We start from the raw sequence: 27071 nt of genomic DNA on the forward strand, positions 1-27071 counted from the left end.
TGCAACGTACAATTTGCCCTTTACTGCTCTCGTGAGGTTTTTGTGTCTCTACGAATTCTTTCGAGAAAAACTGATATCGACTCGCGGACACAACGCTTGTTATGGACTTGCTACTCTAAAGTCGGCCTATTGCGAACCACCAACTGCTTGTTTGATGTTATGATCTTTGGTCGACTGTCACAACTTCTCGAGTGAGGGTTTAAGAGATCATTTCCCATTGCATAGTCTTTATTTTGAACAATAGCATACTGATTTGTTGCAAAACATTATCTGTGGTCTCTTTACCGTCTCGTTACATAACTTTATGTAATCTACCTTACACACACTAGCGTCAGTTTCCATTACACACAACATTGTTCTAGACAGTCGTTTAAACTCTTTCTTATTTTGCGCCGTAATAGTTAATAATTATTTAGAGTAATATGATATGAGGAACGTGCAATTTGATTACTGAAGATGCCTTGAAATAAAACGATACGTCTTTGATAGAAGTAAAGATTTGCTGAAATTGGAGAAGACTTTAAAGCCTGTACATTGTTCATTTTCATGAACTACATATTTATAATATTAGCTCGGGAAGGGAAGAATATCATTGAGAAATGTATAGTGGAAAAATTCCCTTCTGCATACATATTTGTCACTGTACTTACAATTTTTAACCCTAAATTAATTGAAAACACACCTACGTTTCACTGATTACAAGAAACTTTAAATTCTTTCTTATATTAATGACGACATAATTCCTTAATAATGAACCAAACCTAATTAAAAGTAAATCCATACAAATTCGTTATGTACTTTGCCATATAGCATGTAACGTACTCGTAAAAGCACTGCCAGCTTGCTTTAACATGTTTAACAAAGTCTTACGTTCATCTGAGAATAACGTATACCTCTTAGCCTGAAGTACAGCGTCGTGCGGAAGAGAATAATGGATAGCGGTAAAACTGAAAAAAAAAGAATGCTTCTATCGCCGTCAACTGTGTATTTTCTGACTTCAAAGATAATACGTCAGGTTATACGCGACAGGTTTGAAAATTTTCAAATAAATAATTCCTCAATCGCAATGGAACTATGCAGTGGCACATCACTTGTGCATCGACTGCAGTTCGTCGCACATCGCAGTTACAAGATAAGATGCGATTAAGTAGCGTCAATCAGTTGCTGATTATCACGCGCGTCCCCCGCTTAATAAAATGAGGATCCAGCAACAAATGTAACTCTTCAAGCCAGCGGGGACCGGTAAACAAGAGAAAGCAGTAGCGCTGATAGCAGTCACAGGCACGAGCGAGAGTCGGAGATTAGGGTTCAGCAATAGACTGACGGCGTCGTCATCACAAGGTCTTAAAGTAGCCTCATTAATTCAAGGAAAGAAAATCGTCGAAATGTTTTTAAATCATTGACTCCTTATGTGTGTATTCGCCGCAATCCGCTATGGAAGGCAAAAGGTATTCATCTCAAAGAAGAAAGTGTAGGATTCACGCACGTTTATCTTGCGGGTGTCTTTTAAGCAGCTGGTAGCACTAGCCTTTGCCTCATAATTCATTTATTCATTTCTGAAAGCACTGGAAGCGATCAGCTGTATATGCTCTACCTTCGCGACAACGGACTACAGGATTTGCCGTCGTAAATGGGATCTCTCACTATCTGATAAGCTCAGTCTCGGTTCCCACCAGTCTGTCATTGTGCCTCATCCCACGCATTATTCGCCCGAATGCTCTGCTGGGCTGGATTCTGTGACTACGAAGGTTGGAGACGTCTCTGTGTGTTAAACCTGAAGATGCTGGTTTAACGCGTCGAAACCGGTAGTGTGAGTAAATCATCAATTAGCAGCTGTTTGCGGTTTTATTCAAGTTCAGTTCACCAAGCAATTCAACGACTGTGGCTGCCGATGTTATAAAGTTGTACATGTTACTATCGCTCATCAACGAAGGACTTCTTATTTATCACGTCCTTACTTGTTTTCCGCTTATCCATGTGATAAGCCAGCATTGAACTTCAGAAAGTGACATATTAATCTGTCAAAACAGGTTATTTGTAATAAAATATTCCAGTTGTGGAGCCGACGACTGACTTCAATCTGAAAAAAAAAGGACAGAAAAGTAAACATACAGTCAGACCCACAAGAAATTGTACGCCATAATCTTAAATGTAACGCCCGCAGCCACATCTCTGGAAGTTGTCTCGAATCTGCACTCAAAGCACTTTTTCACAGTATATTGATAAACAGTTGTGAAGTTGAAACTTCCTGGCAGATTAAAACTGTGTGCCGGGTCGAGACTCGAACTCGGGACCTTTGCCTTTCGCGGACAAGTGCTCTACCAACTAAGCTACCAAGCACGACTCACGCCCCGTCCTCACAGCTTTACTTCTGCCAGTACCTCATCTCCTACCTTCCAGACTTTACAGAAGCTCTCCTGCGAACCTCTGGAGTTGTGAAGTTGAATGTATTATTTTGTCTGTTACATGTCTGGCTTATTTACAGCCAATTTAAATGCTGGAAAAATGCGCAATATTCATTAAAATGCCTCCTGTCGTTCGTTAAGAATCTATTTGGTTCGAACGAGGCAGACTGGATGCTTCAAGAGAATAATTATCAGAAACTTCGCAGCCGTGTCTGTACAGCGTGGGAACACGACAATGGGGTGTCAACGATGGATTGGCGCACAGTGTCTCCCGATGCAAATCCTATCGCAAATGTTTGGTCGTATGTTAAGACGAAGCTTAAAGGAAAGCCAATACATACTTTGAAGCAGTTGTCATAAAATCAAGACGATATATTCATCGCTATCGAGAGAAAATGCAGAAAATCTCGTGACAAGCGTGCCACAAAGGTGAAAACCTATAATCGATAGTGGCAGTGATTGGATTAAGTATTAGGTAATTGTGCAATTAGTCATAACATTTATTTTCGTGTAAACTTATGTTTATAATGGTCTTTTATTTCACACATGTAACGGCGTACACTATCTTGTGAAATTGACTCCATATCACACTTGCTCGAAAAATGACAGCTATGAGAAAAGTCACGAAAGAATGCGAGGTAAGGGCGCAAACAGAGCCATACACAGCGTGGCAAAAACAGTATGAATAGCTTGTAAGGATGTTGCAGGGAAGGCTGTCCTGACAAGTAAATAATTCCGAGTTGTTTAGTACTGAAATTAGTCAATCAGGTCGTTCAGCACGAAAATTTAAGAACCTGCCAAACACAGTGTTGCCAAACTTGTTCTTCATTCGTTCGGGCAGCGGTTCTCGAATTACTCCGTGACCAAAGATCGGATTTCTGTGGTCAAGAGATTGAACGACTGGTAGAACGATGCATCCGTTGTTTACAAAGATTGGTGATTATATCGAAAAATAGTCTCATGTATGTGCGTCACTTCTAACTGTAGTGCAGCATTCACTAAAAGTTAATTGGCGTGCCATAATATTGTACAAGTTTATGAATCGAGATAAATTCGCTGAATACGAATATTTTGGCGTCAGCTGCATTAGTTACAGATATTCTACCCGTTGGTGACATGAAAATTTGTGCCGGACTGGAACTTCAATCCGAATTTCCCGCTTATTGCGAGCGCCTTACTATTAGGCTATCCAACAGGGCCCAAGGGCCAACCCCAACTTCCATCCGTCACACTGACTACATCCCCACTCCATAGTCTCTTACTTTCATCACTTAATGTTCTTAGCTTAATTCTGCATTTATTTCCATCTAGTTTCGATCGGCTGTCAATCATAATCAATGTAAATTTTCTTTTTGAAGTGCCATTTTAATATTTATAGAATACAGTACTTTTCGTAACCGTGATAGGCTTTCGACTTAATGCTGTCGGAACAAAGTTAGCTTTTGCATGCGAATAAACTTTGACAGCAGTTGTGACTGATTTGCTGCATGTCGCTACGAATACCTTGCAAGTGACATTTGCTTGTACAAGCGTGCAGATTTTCGGTACACCCACTCTAGCACGTACTGGGTGACCCAGAATCCCGTTAACATTCAAAAATGCTCTAATTCACGGAATAATAATAAATAATAATGTCGTGTGACTAGGACCTCCCGTCGGGTAGACCGTTCGCCGTGTGCAAGTCTTTCGATCCGATGCCACTTCGGAGACTTGCGCGTCGACGGGGATGAAATGATGACGATAGGACAACACAACACCCAGTCCCTGAGCGGAGAAAAATCTCCTCCCCACCCGGGAATCGAATCCTGGCCCTTTAGGATTGACAATCTGTCGCGCTGACCACTTTTTTTCTCATTTTGTTCTATATTGTTCGTTGAATTTGTTCGTGGCGGACGTCTGATGACACCCATTCAGGTTGTTCGTTGATCCATTCACTCAGTTTTTTTCATTTTTTTTAATTGCGGAGGGTAGCTAAACCCTCTGACTGAACACGCTGAGCTACCGTGCCGGCGACCACACAGCTACCGGGGGCGGACGATTCAGTGAATAATGTAGGTGGAGAGCACATGTCTGATGTCTGAAATGATTTGGCGCTCTATTGAAACCAAAAACGAGTGAAAAAACCGGCCAACAGGTGGCGCTGGACAGCAACACGTCAGTAACTCCGCATTAGAATCGTGTATAAAATTAGCCGTAGTTAGAACCTGTCTCATAAAGACCTGTTTGAAGGTACGACTTTCATGCAGGATGACCCTCCACCTCGAACTGCCACACGTTTGAAACATCTCTTGCGCACACCGGCTGCTGCGGATCGCGTGCTAGCCGCCACTTGCGTCATACTTGGTCTCCCAGGTCCCCAGGCCCCTATCCGCGTGATTATTGGGTGTGGGGAGACCTTAAGGCGGAAGTCCGACCTCATCACGAATGCTAAAAGAAAACATCCGACGACATTTTCTCACCGTACCTACTGATACGCAGTACAGCTCTGCTCACAACATTGCCGTTCGACCATAGGTATTGTTGATGATCGACTGAAAAATGTTGAACATTTGTTGTAAAGAACATCTCTTAGCTAAAATCACAATTAACTGCTTTTGTATTATATGAAGCGCCAAATGTTGATCATTTTGTGGACATTTTTGCTTTCAATAAAACCCCACATTAATCAAGCATGTCCCATGTCTTAGGCGCAATCTCACGGTTTGCGCGGCTCCCCCTGTCGAAGGTTCGAGCCCTCCCTCGGGCTTGGTTGTGTATGTGTAGTTCAGCGTAAATCAGTTTGTTAGATTAAGTAGTGTGTAAGCCTAGGGACCGATGACCTCAGCAGTTTACTCCTAGAGGAACTTACCACAAATTTCCAAATTTTTTCCTATTTCAAGCATGCGTGGTAATTTTTACTTCTCTACCTACATTGTTCCGTGAAGTATCAAATTTTCATATGATAACGGACATTTTGGTCATTCCGTACTCTGATATGCTCTCAAAAGCTTGCATATTTGAAAATGAACCAAGCGACAAGCAGTTTTTAACGGTGCTTAATTTGGCGCACAATTACTCTACAGCCCATTTAGCTCGCTTGCACAATGTGCTTGATCATACATGCTTGTCAACCCTGCTGTTATCTGTATGGGCGCCTTAAAGCAGGCTCATAGAAGCAAATGTAAGTTTTTAGGCAATCTTCATAGAGGCAGTTCAAATGGCTCTGAGCACTATGGGACTCAATTTCTGAGGTCATTAGTCCCCTAGAACTTAGAACTAGTTAAACCTAACTAACCTAAGGACATCACACACTTCCATGCCCGAGGCAGGATTCGAACCTTTGACTGTAGTTCGCGGTTCCAGACTGCAGCGCCTAGAACCGCACGGCCACTCCGGCCGGCATAGAGGCAGTATGCCGAGCAATGTGAAGTAAATGCGTTGCAAATTACTGTAAAAGTCTGATCGAGTAAATGAAACCTACTGTTATTTCATGTGTCTTAAATCAAAAGCTTATTACTGTTAGACAAGAAGGGACGTTCCTTTGTCCTACTTATAGTGAAATATAAAGCAGTTGCCATGATACAGACATGTTACTATTAAAAAGGTAAAATCTTCCAGAAATACGTAATAACAGGAGGGGAAAAATTATGGTATTTATTTATCTGCGGCAGGAATTCTATATCTGCGTTTCACAGGTGTACACAGGTGGCAATATGAGGATTCTTATCCCCTTCAGCTAGTGAGGAATCGCAGCATTTCCGTCAATCTTTCGTATGCTGCTGTTTAATCAATGGCCCAACAATTAAAAGACGATTGAAGTGTGTTTCCCCATTGGTCTGAAATAATTGCACCAATCATGTGGATATCTCTTCAACTCACTGTATAGCTTAACGTGAGAATAAAAGTTTTTCATTAACTTGCTGTACATTAATGCGGGCCCAGAGCCTCTATAAATTCTCTAGATGAGGTCATTTTCGCTTTTAGCAGTTAACTGTTTAATTCCGCTATTTCAATTTTGTCCTTTATGTTATTTTCAAGTATGAGCTTTCAATAGTTATCAGTTAACTCTAGTGCCATCAAGAGCGACACAACTCTATGCCAATGCCATGATCCACTCATATTATAAAAATGTATATATGTTTCACATCTTCTCCAAACCATTGAGCTGATTTCAGCCAAAATTAGTAAACATTTCATTTACTGTCTGGAAAGAATCAAAGTGGCGGGGGTGGGGATGAAAAAGAAGTGTAGCCTACGATGCGCGAATACCCAGATTTTATTCATCTTGTATTTGAACACTTAGTGAACTGCAATAAACTTTACGCGTAATTCCAATTATTTGCGAAAACTTTTCTCGGCGACAGCCTACACAAAATTATGAAAGGAAAAAAACTGCCGCATCAGACTTGATGTTTTAATTCGTTATTTCTTTACTATTAACTGCATTCGCAACACTTTTGCAGACAGTATTCACATACACCATTGAATGTCCGGTAAACATTTCATCACTGTAGGACACATATTTCAGGAGATATACCCTCATAAACACTGAGATGCGTGAAAAAACTGTCACATGATGCGTAACGTTGAAATTGATTATGGCTTTGCTACTAACTTTATTCGCAACGTATTTCGTAGACAATGTCCACATATGCCACTGAACAAAATTATATCACTTTACGACTCGTAGTGCAGCAGATCCGACATCATAAACACTAAACTGCATGAAAACAATCTGCAGGGCGTATTTCGATAGAGGTGTACGTGAAATGTGTATACAAATATGAGTTAAACGTGTTAAATATGTTTCATATGCGTGTACGCGAGCAAAGTCTTGGTTGAAAAGTCTTCGTAAACTCGTGGATCGATTTCAACCAAAATTGGTACAATACTACTAACTGTCAGGCAACAAACAAAACCACATACCTCTCATAGTTCAGTAGAAATGATGCGGAAGTCGCCGCCGGCAGAATAAATTGCACATAGTGTATTTTTGTGTCTTCTTTAGAGCGGATTAGATCACAGGTTGTTTACTCCTCGAATGTTTATTACTCTTTGTAACTGATTCTTTTGGGGTAACGCCTGTTTGACAATTCCCGCAAACGGGACGTCATTTTGACGTCACACACAATATCGACGACCACATGATCGGCTATCGACTTCAGTTAGCGTTCGAGATAGGCCTCTCACAAGATTTCATGCGTGTCCCGTAGTTTTCCAAAAACACGTCATTTTTGGAGTGATTTATTATAATTATTAGTATAATAAAATGTCACTTAATGCTTTCGTACAAGATTGCTCTCTTAGTAGAAATACTGTGACGGTAAGAACGAGCAACCTCGTGTTGAGGTAGAGATGATAACGTGGAGAAATGAGAGAGAAGGAGGAGGAGAAGGAAAAGGAGATGGACATACAGAGAGGGAGAAGGAGGAGATGGTCAGAGATAAGTGAGAGGAAGAGATAAAGAAGAAAGGAAAGAGAAAATAGACAGAGGCAGGAGGATGAGATGGACGTATGGAGGGGAGGGAGGGTGGAGGAAATGGACACACACACACACACACACACACACACACACACATATATACACATACACACACACACGCACACAGAGAGAGAGACAGACAGACAGACGACAGAGAGAGAGGGGGGGGGGGGGGTGGAGCGGGAAAGATCAGAGAGATGGGGGAGGAGGAAATGGACTAATAGCAAATTGGAATAAATACATGCCCGGGTAAAGCCAGGTATTCAGCTAGTATTGCATAAAATTTTATGCTTGAAAATGGAACAAATGCCGAAATTGCATATAAAAGAGAAAACGACATGCAAAAGTTTTCACACTCATTACATATTGTGTATATCTCGCGATCATTTTTCTATGCTAAGATAAAAGGATGAAGTAATGAATGTAGCTGCTCGTGAGAGGATGGGCGATCTAATGTGACGGATCTGAGATTAATATTATTAAAAGTTTACGAATGTAGCATAGTATTCAGATTGTAGTTAACACGTTCAGGCGTGTTATTTTGTTCCAAAATGGTTCGAATGGCTCTGAGCACTATGGGACTTAAGGTCATCAGTCCCCTAGAACTTAGAACTACTTAAACCTAACTAACCTAAGGACATCACACACATCCATGCCCGGGGCAGGATTCGAACCTGCGACCGTAGTGGTAGTGCGGTTCCAGACTGTAGTGCCTAGAACCGCTCGGCCACCTCGGCCGGCTGTTATTTTGTCTTCAGACCTTTGAGAATTTTATTTACGCCGAAACTCATCAGATATGTGATACCTAAACTATTACTTCGGTACTCCAAAAACATTTAATCGCATAATAGTTTGCTGATCTACTGTACGTCTGTTTAGTTGAGTTTATTTTAAAACTTCCATCAATGCAATCACGGCCTGATAAGGGCGAGTCTTATAATGGTAATGATAATTTAATGCAGCTGTGCTAGGTAGTTGGAAAAAATCGTTTCAAATGCTAATCAGTAGCGTAGTTGCGTTTCAGAAGCCTTTATTGTTCAAAATGTTCAAATGTGTGTGAAATTGTATGGGACTTAACTGCTAAGGTCATCAGTCCCTAAGCTCATAAACTATTTAACCTAAATTATGCTAAGGACAAACACACACACCCATGCCCGAGGGAGCCGCAGAGTCCATGACTGCAGCGCCTGAGACCGCTCGGCTAATCCCACGCGGCAAGTCTTTATTAGGAAACGGTAAATGTAAGTATCCCACAACATCAACCTTACGTTCCAGTCGATCATTGAACCTAATGATTAGTATTAATATCACATAGAATTCGAAATGAAGTACCAGCTGTAAGAGCCAGATTATCAATAAAGTAACGCGTCACACTGAATGCACATTTACTATGCCCACGTGGAGAAATGCCTGCCTCAATAGAGAGGACTCCTGTTTGTACATTATTCTGTGAAACTGAAATTTTGAGGGAGTTTTTTCTTCCCGCCAGAATGTGTAAAGTGCTGCACTATTGCCAGAGGACACGTAGCAGCTAGTTGGCAAGCCGCGACTTCCTTTAGTGGAGTGGCACAGTGTGATGATTTTGTAGTACAGAGTGGAAGTACTGACATTGACATGGGGAGTGGTTGACAAGTCATGGGGTAGAGCCAGGGCCTTTTATACCATGCTGGCAGCACTTGTTAGCGTCAGATTGGCTGGCCCAACGAGTCACCGCGGGACGGAGTAAGATATCTTTTTTTTTCCATTAGTCTCCTGACTGATATGATGCCGCCAGCCAAGAATCCCTCAGCAATACCGAGCCGAATTTGCCACATCACGCGGAGTTCAGTGTGAGGAAGTGGCTGAAAACTCTGGGTGACCTCGGTAGGGGCCGTACATTAGTACGATGGCTGATGTTGTTTGGAGTAGGTGGGCTTGTCCAGAACGTGCTGACTCAAGAATTGGCTGCGAGCTCATTGCTGGCCACCAATCCCTGAGGAAGGAGTGGTAGCGTGGAAGCACCAGCACTGGACTGTAACAGTCAGCACAGGGAGTGAACGGCTGTAATGTGGACATCGTCAAACTGTGGTAGTAGATGGTATCTTCCTTCCGGCACGCAGAAGAAGACAACAGCTCAGAGACATGGAGGAAGGACGGTGAACAGTTTCGGCCATGATTGTACACTGCAAAGCATAAAATGCAGTGCAGCGGTGTGTGCTGGAATTTGTGAACTGGCCTGGTATAGTTGTTGTGAAGAAGTATGACAAAGCTGTGACAAATTAGATCGTGCCATAACTGTACTTAGGTGTATTTGTATGCGGTGTCTGTTCAAAAAATGGTTCAAATGGCTCTGAGCACTATGCGACTTAACTTCTGAGGTCATCAGTCGCCTAGAACTTAGAACTAATTAAACCTAACTAACCCAAGGACATCACACGCATCCATGCCCGAGGCAGGATTTGAACCTGCGACCGTAGCGGTCACGCGGTTCCAGACTGAAGCGCCTAGAACCGCACGGCCACACCGGCCGGCTATGTGGTGTCTGTGGTGTTATCTGTGTGCACCATTACTGTGATGTCTTTACACCAAACGTTGTGTTTCCCCCTCCGTTTTTCTATTGCACCACCACTACAAAGCCGAGCAAAAAGAGCAAATAGTTGTCGTCCGATCTCCACGCAGTCGAAGCTCAAATTGCCACCTGTACGAGAAAAAACTGTGTGGAGGCGAATGTTACATGTACGTGCTTGTAAATCTGGCAGTTGAGTGTGTAACCGCCTTCGTCCTTAACCCACTATTCCTGCAAGTAGATCGCGTGATCATCGCTCCGCAGCGGCAAGCAGCGTATGATGCGATAGCCGCGCGCGCTGTCACCTCGCCGCCGCCGGTGACGTAGCCAGGTGAAACAGAGCTGCCAACCTGCTAACGATCGCAGCGCAGCGTCCTGGATTTCCTTCGCCCGTAGTTGCGTTACTTTTGACCTAAACCGACGTGGACGTGAGATGCTCTGTCAAAGCAGCACGTGTTGGATTAGTGCCGTTCGCTTAAGCACTGCCGGGTCCGTAAGGAAAGGTGCGAATTCGTTCCTGAGACCATGTACGGCAGGTACGCGGATACAATCAGCCGTGGGTCGGCGACAGTTTCATAATAGCGGACCGCGTGTGCGGTGATTAAGAACGGCGTCTGCGCGCCTTGTTGTCGGGGAGGGGGCAACGCCTGAAGGAAAACGTGGAGTGCGGGCGGCGTGCGGCAGTTGACACTGGGCCATGGACGTGAAGAGAGCCGTGCTGCTGCCGCTTCACTCCGTGGCCGTGGCGCACTTCGTGGTCGCCATCCACGGCGGTCTCACCGTCCAGTTCCCCCGCGGGGACGGCACGCCCGGCGCAGAACTCCTCTGGAGGCTGGGGCAGTCCAAGTACCTCACCTTCTGGAACCTGGTACGGCACGCACCTTTACACAACGTTATTTTCCTTCGGTGCAGTTCTATACCGATACAGCGGAAGTGTGCAATATGGTTTGCCGGAGACAAACCCGATCATATTGGAGTTTTGATTTCAGTTCCCGTGCTTACATAAAAATGAGTTGAGGATGAGTCAGCCTCCCTGTAAGTACAAAAATTATCACCCAAACATGTTTCACCACAGTTGTGGCATCTTCAGTGGCGCTTTTATTATTTTCCTGAAATACATACATACGGCTTCTTTTAGGTATATTTTACGTTGTATGCGTCCTGTGACTGCCAGCCGAAACCAACAACAGGTCTAAATTAGTACACCATGTCATCAGCTAACATGAGGGATGTTAGAAAACCGTCTCCCTTGAATTTTTTGTTTATTATTCAATCTTTAAAATGTACGTTCTCGTAAAATTCATGGCATATGCCCGTTTTACCAAAGCAGTATTTTGCTAGTCCTTGGTTGTGACAAGCTTTTTCATCGATCAAATGTGCTTTTTTGTAGTTAAGCTGAAACTAGTAGTTCGATGTAACTTCCTATCTTCAGCGTTCTACTGTAACACCACATTTAAAAAGCTTCGATTCTCTTCTCAGAAGTGTTTATCACTTCCGCAGAAAATTGTTTATTTAAAGAAATTTCCGCCATTTGGCTTAATTGTACATTTTGTCATGATTTCGGCTTTGTAGCCATTCTCTAGTGCATATTGAGATGTTAAAACATGTCTGACCTGTCTGTGTCAGGTCATCGACGAAAAAACATATTTTTCGTCTTAGAGACCAGTTGTATTACAAGATACGACCACACAAGGAAGATGCATAATATGGCTGACACTGTGCATAATGAGAAACCCTTAACATACAGTATGGCGTATTAAAAGGCTAATATATTCCTGTGACCTGCATTCGTCACTGACTGCAGGTCACAATGTGTTAACTGTTAAGTACACCAAACTGTACGTTAATGGCTAATCATTGTGCACAATGTCAGCCATTTATGTATCTTCGATACATACTCGTATCGTATAGTACGACAAATGGTCAACAAGACCAGAAATGTTTTTCGACGATGACATGTCAGACATATCTTAACATCTCAACACGCATTAGACAGTAGCTACAAAGCCGAAATATTGATTGCGTAAAAAGAAACGAGTGAATAATTAAAGTCAAATGGCGGAAATATCTTCCAAGGAACCTATTTGGCTGTAGTTTCCCGCAAAGGAAAGAGCATTTCCGAACAAGAGGACACTCCACAGGTGTCCTGAAAAACGACTAACACCGAAATTTATTTCAAATTGGCTACACACCCGGTATAGCCTGCGTATTTATTTTGCCATATTTGTATTAAAAAGGAAAACCAAAAATGAACTGTTTCTTGTGTAACATTGAAAAAATAGTTTCTATGTATTCGTAAAAACTTCAACCTATGAAACAGTCGTACAAAGAAATACGCATACTGTACAAACATAACTACGGTATCCCGGTCAATTACTAAAGGCTGGGAGCAGCTGCTTCGCGTGTCTACAGCTCTAATTTCTAATCGTCTCAATGGCAACGGCTCTCCATAAATCTGCAGACGGATTTTGTTACCCCCTGCAGCCGTCTTCGCTTAGCAGTTCAAAGCTGTGACAAGTGCTGCCAGGCGTCATGGATTTCCTTAAGCTGAATCGATTTTAGCAGTGTCTCGCTAGTAAAGAATAAATGCATTAAAATTTCATGCACGATGCGGCATTTTTTCGTATCTCAGTGTTTGACGTCACATCTCCTGAACTATATCTGGTGCCATGATATAATCTAGGTGCATTTTGCAACATACGTGAATACTGTCTGTGAGATTTGTTGTGGTTGGCAGGAGAGCCAACACCGTGTTACTATAGGAGGCAGAAATGCACGCGTTTTAGCTCACGCAGGCTGGCGTGAGGTCTGAAACATTACAAGGGAATTAGAATTGAGAAAAACGGGCGTAGCTGGTGGAATACTTAACTTTAATCCATTAATGACGAACGTCGCTCTTGACGGTACATGATTTACAATATCAATAGAAACTGATCATGGCGCCTTGCTAGGTTGTAGCAAACAACGTAGCTGAAGGCTATGTTAACTATCGTCTCGGCAAATGAGAGCGTAATTTGTCAGTGAACCATCGCTAGCAAAGTCGGCTGTACAACTGGGGCGAGTGCTAAGAAGTCTCTCTAGACCTGCCGTGTGGCGGCGCTCGGTCTGCAATCACTGATAGTGGCGACACGCGGGTCCGACGTATACTAACGGACCGCGGCCGATTTAAAGGCTACCACCTAGCAAGTGTGGTGTCTGGCGGTGACACCACAAGATTTATTGCGAAGAGTTGTAGCATAGAAGTAATAAATTAAAATGTCACGCATGATGTGGCACTTCCCACGCATATCATTATTACGTCATGATAGTCGTTCTCCTATGGCTGCCTGGCAGTAGGGGATGTGTGTACAAAGGTTGATTGAAGTCGGTCCAGTAGTAAAGTCCGTGCGAAAATAAAAACTACTTACCTGTTTGGGGTAAACCTTTTTTATTTATCGACATAGTCTCCTTTTTTATTTATCGACATAGTCTCCTTTTAGACTTATCCACTTCGTCCAACGCTGTTCTAATTTGTTGATCCCTTCCGAGTAATAGAAATTGTCCAAGTCTGCAAAATAGCTATTAGTTGCTGCAGTCGTGTCCTCGTTTGAATAAAATCTTTGTCCTGCCAGACATTTTTTTCAAATTCGGGAACAAATAGTAGTCCGACGGAGCCAAGTCTGGAGAACAGGGGGGATGTGAAACGAGTTGGAATCCTATTTCTATTAATTTTGCATTTTGATACCACAACCGCTGAGGTGTGTACTGGTGCATTGTCGTGATGGAAAAGGACTTTTTTGCAGTCCAATCGCCGGAGTTTTCTTTGCAGCTCGGTTTTCAAAAATGGCTCTGAGCACTATGGGACTCAACTGCTGTGGTCATTAGTCCCCTAGAACTTAGAACTACTTAAACCTAACTAACCTAAGGACATCACACACATCCATGCCCGAGGCAGGATTCGAACCTGCGACCATAGCAGTCGCACGGTTCCGGACTGCGCGCCTAGAACCGCGAGACCACCGCGGCCGGCCTCGGTTTTCAAATGGTCCAGTAACGACGAATAATATGCACCTGTAATAGTTTTACCATTTTCCAGATAGTCGATGAGGATTATTCCTTCCGAATCCCAAAAGACAGTAGCTATAACCTTTCCGGCCGAAGCACTGGTATTCGCCTTTTTTGCTCCAGATTATCTCTTGGTAACCGATTGTTTAGATAGTTGTTTGGCCTCAGGAATGTATCCATGTTTCATCCACAGTGACGAAACGACGCTTAAAGTCCTGCGGATTCTTCCTGAACAGCTGCAAACCATGCTTGCCACACTTCATACGACTCCGTTCTCGGTCAAGCGTGAGCAATCGCGGAACCCATCTTGCGGATAGCTTTCTCATGTCCAAATGTCTATGCAAAATATTATGTACCCGTTCATTCGAGACGCCCACAGCACTAGCAATCTCACGCACCTTAACTTTTCTGTCATCTTTCACCATATAATGGATTTTATCAATGATTTCTGGAACCGTAACCTCCACATGGCGTCCAGAACGTTCAGCATCACTAGTGTCCATATGGCCACTCTGAAAATTTTGAAACCACTTATAAACTGTTCTAATAGAAGGTGCAGAGTCACCGTAATGTTTATCAAGCTTCTCTTTAGTCCCCTGAGGCCTTTCATAAAGTAATGTTTAATCACCACACGAAATTCTTCTTCGTACATTTTTTGAGGATCACTCAACTTCCTTGACTCACACGAATGACAAACACAAAGAAATAGACCAATATGGCTGAAACTTGGTGTGCGTTCTTTTCGAAGATGCTACTAACTAAACATGAACGCGATACGCGCCAGTGGTGCCATCTCTCGGACTTTACACCGACTTTTCAGACGCCCCTCGTATATAAAAAATTAACAATTTCCTCTTTTCCGGAAACGGTTTTCTTGGTATTGCAATCTGGGTTTTATATCCTCTCTAGGTGAGCCATCATCAGCTGTTATGCTGCCGAAATAAAAAAAACCTGACTTTGCGTTCCATTTCGTATTTTGGCTAAACTGCACTTACGGTTTCGACGACTCTTCCACTGCTTGCTGCTGTTGGCAGCGCGCTGTAATTGGTCGTAGCCAGTCCGGTGATAGGCATATGGTAGTCAATGAGAATCGTTTAACGTAATCATGCTTTCGGAGTAAGTCACGATTTTACAGATTGTAGTTAGGTTGGGACCTAATAGCACACCTGAAATTCCTGCGGATCAAACGTGGTACGATAATATTTATTATTTCGGTTGTCACAAATATGACTGTTTTTCGGTAATATGTCGCAATTTCCGAGGTAGTTAATGTGAGATCTATACGGTCAGCTTAAACTGCTGCAAGTGAAACAAAATACCAGCTAAGTTCATTTACGAAGCATAGGAAATTACGAATGACCGGTGTAATTCGCTACCCATTTGTAATTAGTTATTCTTCGTGTTCACTTCCCAGTATTCATCACGGGATCAGTTACAAAGAGCAGCAGGCAAACATAAAAGCCGTGGACACCGTCAAGTGCAGTTTTATCCCTAACCTAATGTCCACAACATCGACTACATTCCATTACCTGGTTTTCACTTTTGTTGTTAATTTCATAACTTTTTTCAAAACGTTATCCGTACCGTTCAACTGGTCTCTGGGAAAGTCGCAATGTCATCGGCAAACCTCACGCTTTATTTCTTCTCCCTGAACATTAATTCTCTTCCCAAAACTCTCCTTGATTTCCTTTATTGATTGTTCAATCAACGGGTTGAATAACGTCGGGGATAGGCTGCAATACAGTCTCGCTACCTTCTCAACTACTGCTTCGCTTTCATGTCCTTAGACTCGTACAAGTGCAGTGTGGTTTCTGTACAAGATTTTGATATCATTTCGCTGTCTTTATGTCATCTCCTCTTCCTTCAGAGTTTCAAATAACGTATTTCAGTCAACAGTGTCGAAGTTTTCTCTAAATCTAAAAATAACTGAGGGTACTCTTTTTTAAAGAGCCACATATCCAATATCACCCGCTTCGATCATAGTTATCTCCAGATTCTGTACGTCATAGGTGGAATTTGATCTATCTCTAAAATAAAATTACAGAACACTAGCCAAACGCAAGCATCACTAACAGGGACACACAGATTTCGCTACATATTCAGAAAAAAATGGCCAAATTTTTGTGACAAGAATACAAACATCGTTGCTGGTTTCAGAATCTCTTACAAAAACGAAGATGAAAAAAAAAAAATTCTAAATTGACATACAGCAGGACGCGAATGCTCTTCCTTCAGCTCAGTTACTTGAAATCTCTAACGACACGACCACGCTGAATATCGGAATTTAGGTACAATATGTTTCTAGTATAATTAACCTCAAGATTTCTTGAAGGCGTTTGCCTCCAATGTGTCATGAACTGACATCCAATTACAAGAAATTCTACCGAGGGTGACGTGCTTATGACAAATCTTCAGTGGCCCAAAAATAGCCGTATTCGGGAGGACGACGGTTCAATACCGCGTCCGGTCATCCTGATTTAGGTTTTCCGTGATTTCCCTAAATCGCTACAGGCAAATGCCGGGATGGTTCCTTTCAAAGGGCACGGCCGACTTCCTTCCCCATCCTTCCCTAATCTGATGAGATCGATGACCTCGCTGTCTGGTCTCCTTCCCCAAAACAACCCCAACCCAAAAAATAGCGCACACGTGGTAGAGACCGAGAAGCTTTGCACATGCGCAACGTAAGTGGCGGGTGTTGACTAGAGTCTTGTCACTGTGGTCCCTTTCCCGTGTCTCAGCACAGTCCCAGTCAGATGGAACGTCTGCAAATACCTGCATAAGTTTTAACTTAACGTCGTTTGAAAAGGAGAGTAGAGTGGCTTCACTCATTTTCTGTAAAGACCTGTGTTGTTCGGCATGCTTCATGCTTCAGAGGGACAGATATAAAACTCAAGATATATTAACGATAACTGAGCTTGAACAGTCACAGGCAACTGGACAGGTACGTCAAGAAATTTCAAAAAATAATATGAAGAACATATCAATGGATTACTTTTTTACTTCGAAAATGGCTCTGAGCACTATGGGACTTAACTTCTGAGGTCATCAGTCTCCTAGAACTTAGAACTACTTAAACCTAGCTAACTTAAGGACATCAGAAACATCCATGCCCGAGGCAGGATTCTAACCTGCGACAACGGTCTAACCTGCGACAGGCTGTAGCGCCCAGAACCGCTCGGCCACCCCGGCCGGCTTTTTTACTTCAGATGGGTCCATAAACCAGTAGGTTTCTAAAATTTAAATGTATAACGGATTATGCAGGAGAAAAGGTGTGAATAAACCATGGTGAGAGAGAAGGGTGTACTTTATTGCGTACTCTTTCTAATATTTATATAGACAACGCCCTCCGAAAATGGAAATAAAGAGCGCCAGAAGGGATCCATATAAACAAGAACAAATATAGTAATACACTATTAATGCTGATGTCATTGTACAAACGGCAAATTCTGAAGACAAACACAAAAAACAAAATTGTTTTATCTATGAACGCCACATACATGGACAAGGCCATGTGCACAAGGTGTTTCTTGGCTGCAGATGTTTTATTTCTGACAAATCTTTGTATAATGTGCCACATTTTATCCACTACTATGACAACTTGATAAGAGGTTGCAAGTCACAATGAACATATTTTATAACAATTTTTTGACGATCAGATGATGACAGGAAAGCCTGTCGAAAATGTTTGTCTAAAATAAAAAGAATTAATGCTATCCTCGCTACAGAATGTTTGAGTGAAATACAATACCTGCAGAGCCACTGCCCTGTTTATTTTAAGTGGGTAGTCACACAAAATTCTTGTCTATCTCCTCCAGTGTGTGTATTTGTATGAAGGTAATAACAACTAGTCAGATGAAATTTTGTTCTTGAAACACGTGGCTGTTGAGTTCGAAGTCGTAGCACCATTGTTCAGACATTGTCAGTCACTGACAAAGGCACATTAGGCGACAAAAGTGCAATTCCGTAATTTCGTCTGTTTTTGAAAGTCGCTTAGTAAGGCTGAGAAGGAAGCGATGTTCCAGTGTCGCTTACAGCAGAGACGCGTGCTCAATCTCTGACAGATAAGAAGGCTGTCCCGGGAAAAGGGTTAAAACGAGCCCGCGTTGATTGCTTTGGGTGGGTATAGTCCAGACACGACCCCGAGCGACGCTCTCGTAACAGGAGCATCTCACAAGAAACTGGTTTCCTAACAGACGGACGCCTGTTAACTCGCTTCTACAAGCAGCGGAGATATCTCTGTACCGTCGCGCGCCTTCTCCACCTCCCCCCCCCCCCCCCCCCGCTCACCCCCCATTCTTCATAGCCGTTTATCACCACACTCATTAATGGTAGGATAGGGGGGGCAGGGGGAGAATAGGTTAGAAACAGCAAGATAAAATATAATGACCTGTGGTTGACGGATGAAGCATGTAATTTTCTTCTTCACTTCAATACGCCTGTTCTGACTCAACATTTTTAAGCCAATCTTTTTTTTAGTTTCTAACATCTCCTTTTCTTGGGGTTTGTATTTGTTTACAATGACGTGAATTCTCTCTTCTTCCGTATGTTGACGATGGTGCCTTGGTTTCTTCCTGTATTCTTTTACTTTGTCGTTTAAGTGAAATTTTTCTAACTCTTCTCGTATCTCCTCATTTTTTATAGGATCTCTCCACGAAAAATTGTAAAAACTCTCGTTTTAGTCAATTTCATGTTTTGTCTTTCTTTATCTCAATCTAGGGTTCACAACATTTAAAGCCAAAACATACACACCTTTTGCTTTGCAAAGTTTCCTCATCTTGTTCTGTAAAGTTTTATTTGTAGTTCCATGTAGCTGCTGAAATTGGATTTTATTCTGTACATCATCGTTATTTAAGCTATCACACCCCAACTATCTGAAAGTGGAGCATTGTTCCAGAGCCTTGTCTTAAATTACAATCCATACTGACACAACTTTAATTTTAATGGACATTTCAATATTCTAGCGTTGCCTTCTTAGTTCGTGTATTCTATACGCGGAGGGTTGTAAATCTGCGTTCTTATCCTGTATTAGGACTTCATCAGCTGCACGTAACATAACGTACATACGATATTTTCTTTCCAGCTATATTTATTCACGTGCTACATTCTCCCATTTGCTTAACAGATTCTCAATATATGACAGAGAGTCGGTGATAAGCTACAAACTTTCCTGACACCTTGGTTTATTATTGACCCTTCCGTTCTTGAGCCGCCTAAGATTAACATTACTTTGAAACTTTCATGAAAGTTTATGCTTGTATCAGATATATTGGATATCCGGCTTCTTCCATTACTAACAATAGTCGTTTTAATGATCGAGGGAAAAGCTTTCTCGTAGGCAATAACGGCAGCATATGTTTCTCGACTGACTTCCCGTCGTTGTTCTATAATTCTTTTAATGCTCAAAATGTTATCGTTCGGAGAGCGTCTCTTCCTAAATTCACTTAGCGCTTCTCCCAGGGATACATCTGCTATTGCTCTCAAACGATTATTTAATGTTTTGAGTAAGTTTTACAAAGTGCATTTAAAAGGCTTATACATTTGTAATAGGGACTTGCTCTTCTTACCCCCCCCCCCTTTTTTGAGATAATTACCTCCATGGTCGTCCAGTTAGAAACTTCATTACTACGCCAGCATTCTTTGAATAAATGTTAAAGCCTTACCTCCCTCGCACTGTGTCTATCCATATTTAATGAGTTAGATATTTATTTCATCTGGGCCGCACTATTTACAAGTTTTTAGACTTTTTAGTACGAGTTGGAACTCGTCTGTTATTGACTCGTGTAATCGTATCGGTGAGGTACGTATTCCCTTTTTGCTGCAGCAGTTTCACTATACTGTAATTTTTGTAATCTATTATCCGTTGTTCTTTATTAATTACAGCAATTGTAGCTTTGTCTCTTTCCAACTGATTAAACTTTTTCAACACTTCATGGGTGAAATTCTGCCCTCCTAGTTTACTTCCATGAATATGTTTCTAATTTGTAATAAACTTATCGTAAGAATCTTGGAATGATTTTATTACTTGTTTAGCATGATTTCGCTTATTATCTACATATATACTCCGCTAGCCACCAAGCAGTTTGTGGCGGAGGGCACAATTCCCGCCGAAGTCATATTCTCCCCCCCCCCCTTTCTGTTTCACTCGCGGATCGCACGAGGGAAAAACGACTGTCTGAACGCCTCAGTACAAGCTCTAATTTGCCTTATCTTTGAATGGTGATCGGCGCACGATTTGATAGTTGGTGGTAATAACACGGCCGTACGGCCGTTTCATGAGTGTACCGTGAATATCAAGAATCCGGCAAAACATCAAATCTCCCACATGGCAGCGGCCGGAAAAAGACCCTGTACGAACGGGACCAACGACGACTGAAGAGAATCGTTCAAAGCGACAGAAGTGCAACCCTTCCGAAAATTGATGCAGATTTCAATTCTGGGCCATCAACAAGTATCAGCGTGCAAACCACTCAACGAAACATCATCGATATGGGCTTTCGGAGCCGAAGGCCCACTCATGTACCCTTGACGACTGCACGACACAAATCTTGACGCCTCGCCTGGGCCCGTCAACACGGACATTAAACTGTTGATGACTGGAAACATATTGCCTAGTCGGACGAGTCTCGTTCCAAATTGTATCGAGCGGATGGTCATGTACGGGTATGGAGATGACCTCACGAATCGATGGACCGTGCATGTCAGCTGGAGACTCTGTAATGGTTTGCGGCGTGTGTACTTGGAGTGAAATAGGACCCCTGATATGTCTAGATACGGATCTGACAGATGATACGTACGTAAGCACCCTGTCTGATCACTTGCATCCATTAATGTCCATTTTGCATTCCGCCGGACTTGGCCAATTCCAGCAGGACAGTGCGACACCCAACTCGTCCAGAATTGCTACAGAGTGGCCCCAGGAAAACTCTGCTGGGTTTAAACACTTCCGCTGGTCGCCAAACTCCTCAGACATGAACTGTATTGAGCATATCTCGGATGCCTTACAGCGAGGTGTTCAGTAGAGATCTCCACCCCCTCGTACTCTTACGAATTTATGGACAGCCCTGCAGGATTCATGATGTCAATTCCATCCAGCACCACTTCAAACATCAGTCGAGTCTATGCCATGTTGTGCTGTGGCAGTTATCCGTGCTACACGAAATTAGGCAGGTGTACCAATCTCTTTGGGTCTTTGGCGTAAATTCTTTACTAGTATGTGTTATATTCTTTTTGTAAATATGTGAAAATTATGTCTTCCCCTAGCTGTTTTTATCTAGTTGTATCTTTCATAGTAAATACATTACTTACACAGGATAGACCTGCGGCAAAGCCACCCTGTTCTACTCCTATTAGTGTCCCATTCTCTAGACGTTGTTTTATAATTCGAACGCACAGCCTTCCCACTAATGCAATCTTATTTTGATCCACTTTTTTAATAAAAACTTTGTATACCTAAGCATAAGTTATAATTCGTCTCATGTTTCCGTCTTCATTCTTGTACGAGACATAGTGTTGTGAAACCGGATGAATCGCTCTGAAGCACCGTACTTTACGGTCTTACTTCGACTGTTCTGAGACTGCCGGACTCTGGTCGGCACCTGCTTCCTGGAATTGGCGCCACGAAGCTTTTCCTGTCTGGCCCAAAATACCCCGGCGTGGCGGTAATATCGAACCAGCCGCCCCCACTGGGGGTCCACGCCCACCACAGGCACGCGACGGCAGAAGCGGACCAGCTGTCCGAAGAGCTGGCCGCACGCCACAGCCACTCCGCTTCCAGGCAGATTGCTCCACCGTGGTCTCATTCTGCTTACTCACACACTGAGTTTATAGGTGGTACCGAATACGAGATACTTAAAACGCGTAATCTGGCTCGTGTATGGCAAAAGATCGAATGAATTGTTGGTAGCTGTCTTTGGGATTGTTGCTGTGTAAAGAAGAGAGTGGCTTTGTAACTGACTGCCCTATCCCTCTACGCGCTGGGTTGCCATTGATCGAAGGTCTGTCATGGGTCTCAGGGGGTGGAGAGGGGGGGGGAGGTGGGGGTGGGGGAGAGTGGCTGGGCGTGAATGAAAATAAGATACAATCAATAAAAGCGATTGTGAGTCCATGGCGCACCTCCTTCTGGCCAGATGGAATTGATGAAGTCTGTTTAACGCGACTTCGGAAGGGATACAAGCCCACTGACCCATGGCTTCCTTCTCAGAAGTGAAAAAAAATGGTTCAAATGGCTCTAAGCCCTATGGGATTTAACATCTGAGGTCATCAGTCCCATAGACTTAGACCTACTAAAACCCAACTAACCTAAGGACATCACACACATCCATGCCCAAGGCAGCATTCGAACTTGTGACCATTAGCAGCAGCGCGATTCCGGACTGAAGCACCTAAAACCGCTCGGCCACAGCGGCTGGCAGATGTGAAGAACCGCCTGTTTGTGGTGCATGTGGTGTGCTGGTTACGGTTCGCTACATTTTAACACTGTATTTTATGTAATGACGAGAGGGTTCAAACTAGTTTACCGACAGACTAGCCCTCAATTTTAGGTGATAATGAGCTGAATGTGGCACGTGTTTTCCGATTTTGCGTTTCATCTGCACTTCTACTTAAGCTCTTAGGTCGCGCCACTTTTAGTAAGAGAACGACTGGCTCATCCCTTTGCTGTTTTTATGACCCGCCGTTCTTCCTTTCTGGACTTGCCTCTTAGTGGCTGTCCTGAACAGATGTCATTGTAATGGGCTACCTTGACTCGCTTCCTCCACTGTATCGTTCAGAGGAGATGCATGAGTTCATGCAAAAAAGAGTTCAACGTAACGTGTGTGGTCTCAAGTTGTATTTTAGGCTATCCTCATTTTGTGTTCTATAGCCCCATTAGCCTCACACAGTCAGCGTACGGGCGCTGGTGACCGCGATGTTGAGCTCCCTCCAGATGTAGCCCCCTCCTTTCCCCCCCTTCCTCCCCCACCGGCCCCCCCACACACACACACGCACGCACGCACACTCTTATGTGTCACCCGCAGAAGAATGACGGCTCGTCTGGCTTTAGTAAGCAAGAGAGCTGAAAAAATGGGGCATCAGTCTTAAAACTAGAAGCTATCAGATGAATGAAGGAATCGCTTAGATCTGCAAGAGTTGTTTTCAGAGAAAAAGGGCCGAATAACTTTATACTCACAACCCGCACCTCGTGGTCGTGCGGTAGCGTTCTCGCTTCCCACGCCCGGGTTCCCGGGTTCGATTCCCGGCGGGGTCAGGGATTATCTCTGCCTCGTGATGGCTGGGTGTTGTGTGATGTCCTTAGGTTAGTTAGGTTTAAGTAGTTCTCAGTTCTAGGTGACCATAGATGTTAAGTCCCATAGTGCTCAGAGCCATTTTTTTGTATACTCACACCCTACACCTGATTGCTACTCATATGGAGGAGACTGAACATGGTTCTGAAAGCAAAATAATTTCAGCTACTACTTTCTAATACCGGATGGTCATAATTAACTTTTCCTATTTAACAGGTTATAACACGGAAACGAACTACCGTACGAGGACCAAACTTGGTAGCACTAATGTCAAGGACATGGGGAAAAGAAATGATGCAGAATCAATTCAATCGAAACGCTTTTAGTGTGCCGCTGCGGTACATCATACCATTACATACCGGTACCATTACCGCTACAAAAGGGGATCGATATGGCGACCATCAGTGTCCGGAAGAGTCTGAAAGAGCAGGATTGTTTTCTGCACAGCAGAACGAAGCTTGTCCGTAGGTATCCTGTCTACCCCTCTTGAAACGCTGCGCTTCAGATCAGCACATGAGTGAATGTTCCCCAGGTAAACCTTGTCCTTCAGGTAGCCCCACAACCAGAAATCACACGGAGTGAGTTCAGGTGATCGTGGCAGCCAAGCATTTGGAAACGATCGGGTGATAATTCGAACGATTCCAAATGTGTTTCGGAGAAGCAGATGAACTTCACGAGCGATGTGCGCTGGGCCCACATCTTGTATGAAAACAATTGAGTTCAATGCGTCTGTCTCCTGTAGGGTGGGTATGATACGCTGGAGAAGCACATCACAGTAACGCAGGCTGGTCACACTGCACGTCTTTGGTCCTTGAGCGCCAGCCTATTAAAAAAGAATGGACCAATGATGAACGCAGCCGTGAAGACACAGCACATGGTGACACGTTCATCATACAGAAGAACTTCATTCACACTGAGTGGAGGTGAAGATCAACACACTCGGCAATTCTGTGTGTTCACCTCACCCGTCAGAGAAAAATGAGTTTCGTCTGTCCATAGGATGGGCCAGGGCCAGCTCTCGTCATCTTGCGAGAAAGCGGAGAGCGATGCCAACACGTCGTGCGTACTGTGGTGCAAGCTGCTGTGCGATATGGATTTTGTACGGATACCATGTGTGCATGGTTCGAAGCACCTTCCATACAGTGGACCACGGAATGTTCGACTGTCGTGACACAGCACGCGCACTGCCTGACGATCGTGAATTGGCCAGCGTTGTCTCCCATAGCAGCAGCGATTTCGTCAACCACCTGTGGTTTAACCTGTCATCGGCCTCGTCCGGGAGCGACGCCCAGATCATGATTACAACTTCACCATTCTCTGGGCAGCAGGTGGAGAAAGAGGACTCTTCCATAATCCTTTCACTTGGCGATATTCTCGAAGTGCAGCTGCGACATTACTGATGTTTTGACAACAGAACTACACCGCTCCTTTTGTCCAAGCTCGTGTTGACACTTTAACAAGTGCACTGCGACTAGTCAGGCGTGTGAGACTATCAATAACGATGACTGATCACGGCACTTGGTGCCCGTAGTTGGAACTGGGCGGTAGCGCTGTGACGCATGGAGATCATGCACCCCATATTCTGGACATTAATGCTACCAAGTATGGTACTCGGAAAGTGATTAGTTTCCGTGTTATAACGTGTTAAATAGAGAATGTTTGATTATAGCCGCCCGGTATTTTACGAGTTGATTGCCGTGTAGTTTGTTTGATCTGCTTTAACGATTTATAATCATTTAAATATTTTGTCTGCGCCGAAAGACAGTTATCTGGAGAACATTTCCCGGCTATGTTTCGTTTACGATTTTAAATCGTTTTGAACGATTAAATAATGTAAGAACAGTTTAGAAATGCACTGAATGTTTTAGAAATTGCGAATATGGAGTGACGACAATGAAAATTTGTGGTGGACCCGGAATCGAACCCGGATTTCCCGCGTGTCGCAGCCGATTGCCTTACCATTGGGCTAGTCGAACATGACTCACGGCCAGACCCAAACTTCCATACGTCGCCAGTGTTTAAGACGACCGTCCGCGATAAGTGGGAAATCTGTTTTCGATTCCCGGTCCGGCACAAATTTTCATTATCGTTCCATTATACAGTTTGTGATTGCCCATATTCGCAATTGTGAATACATTTCATGTATTTCCTAACGGGTGCAATGCCGAAATACCTGTGTCTTCGGACATGGTACATGCTGCGAAGTCCATCTGTTCGAAGCATCTTTGGGTCGGCAGATAGAATTCTTTTCGTTTTGTTAGAGGACGTAATCCATACCTGAGAATGCGTCGGACAGATACTTTGTATGTAAGAAGGGGAACTGGTTGTTCAACTTCCCGTATTCGGTACTTCATGAGACGTACTAAGTCAGAGTTTAGCATGTTTAATCTGTTCACGTGTGTTTTCCTGGTAATTTAAGAGTTCAGCTAGACAGATTCCGAGATATTTAACGTTTGCTGCTGCAGGGGGAACCCCAGTTACATTTATGACGTTTCCGTGATTTGTGCTGGAAAGAGCGTAAGGGCTGGCACCCAGAAACATCGATCGCCGTCTACACGTTTTTGGATCGGTGCCAAAAGCCCGGGCGTGCACCTGCATCCCCGGGACTGTATTCCACCCGCTACCGCATCGCCATTCAGAGAATTGCACATCTTTCGCAAAACATTGGCACCAGGATTCTGGCAGAAACACAGTAGCTTATACGGACTTTAAAATGAATGTTATTGTCGTCCACAAGCGATTAACCGTAGGCGTCCAAAGACGAAATATTTTACTTCCACGTGTTCCAGCCTGCTGCGTTAAGGAAATGGTCACCTGGCTATACTTTATGAAGGCAGCATTTGTGGCGTTTCTTTCTCACGAAGCTTTATTTAATTGGCCACGGCATGATTTCTGTAGCTCGCAGGATCAATTTTCTCTTCATAGTTGCAGGTATAAATTACTTTCTCGCCGTGTTTTTCTGTCTGAATGTGCAAGCTAATCTCAGGAATTTTCGTACCGTTTTTCCTCACAGGCAGACTGATTCACGAGGAAGGTCTGTAAGTATAAATATTTCATGCAAATTGACTGAACTATGATGATGTTGACGATGATGATGATGATGATGATGATGATGGTGATGATGATGATGGTCGGTTATATCGTGCCTCCTGAGAACTTCCTTGGCGTGAGATGTTTATGATATTTTAAACGGTCCAGGCACATAAATGTGACCACCTCTTAAAAGTCTGAATTATCACATTTTGCACTGCGGACGTCCCGGAAGAAAGTCAGTGAAGTACCGACAGGGATGTAGAGCCATGCTGACTCCAGTGTCATGGACAGCTGCACTAGGT

The 27071-nt window shown here is 43.4% G+C and overlaps 1 protein-coding gene across 2 annotated transcripts in view; it reads left to right on the forward strand.

Annotated features, from left to right (window-relative positions):
* Positions 1–27071, forward strand: part of LOC126336399 (androgen-induced gene 1 protein-like) — a 201499-nt gene that overhangs the window by 4343 nt on the left and 170085 nt on the right. The window contains exon 1 of one of the 2 annotated variants that reach the window (XM_050000084.1): positions 11020–11279. The exons of the other annotated variant lie outside the window; for it this stretch is intronic. Coding sequence (XP_049856041.1) covers positions 11109–11279 — 171 coding nt within the window. The 5' untranslated portion in view covers positions 11020–11108. Of the gene's footprint in view, positions 1–11019; positions 11280–27071 lie in introns of those variants that run through there. 2 annotated transcript variants of the gene reach the window in all.

Source organism: Schistocerca gregaria, chromosome 2 (genome assembly GCF_023897955.1).
Source record: "Schistocerca gregaria isolate iqSchGreg1 chromosome 2, iqSchGreg1.2, whole genome shotgun sequence".
NCBI classification, from domain to species: domain Eukaryota; kingdom Metazoa; phylum Arthropoda; class Insecta; order Orthoptera; family Acrididae; genus Schistocerca; species Schistocerca gregaria.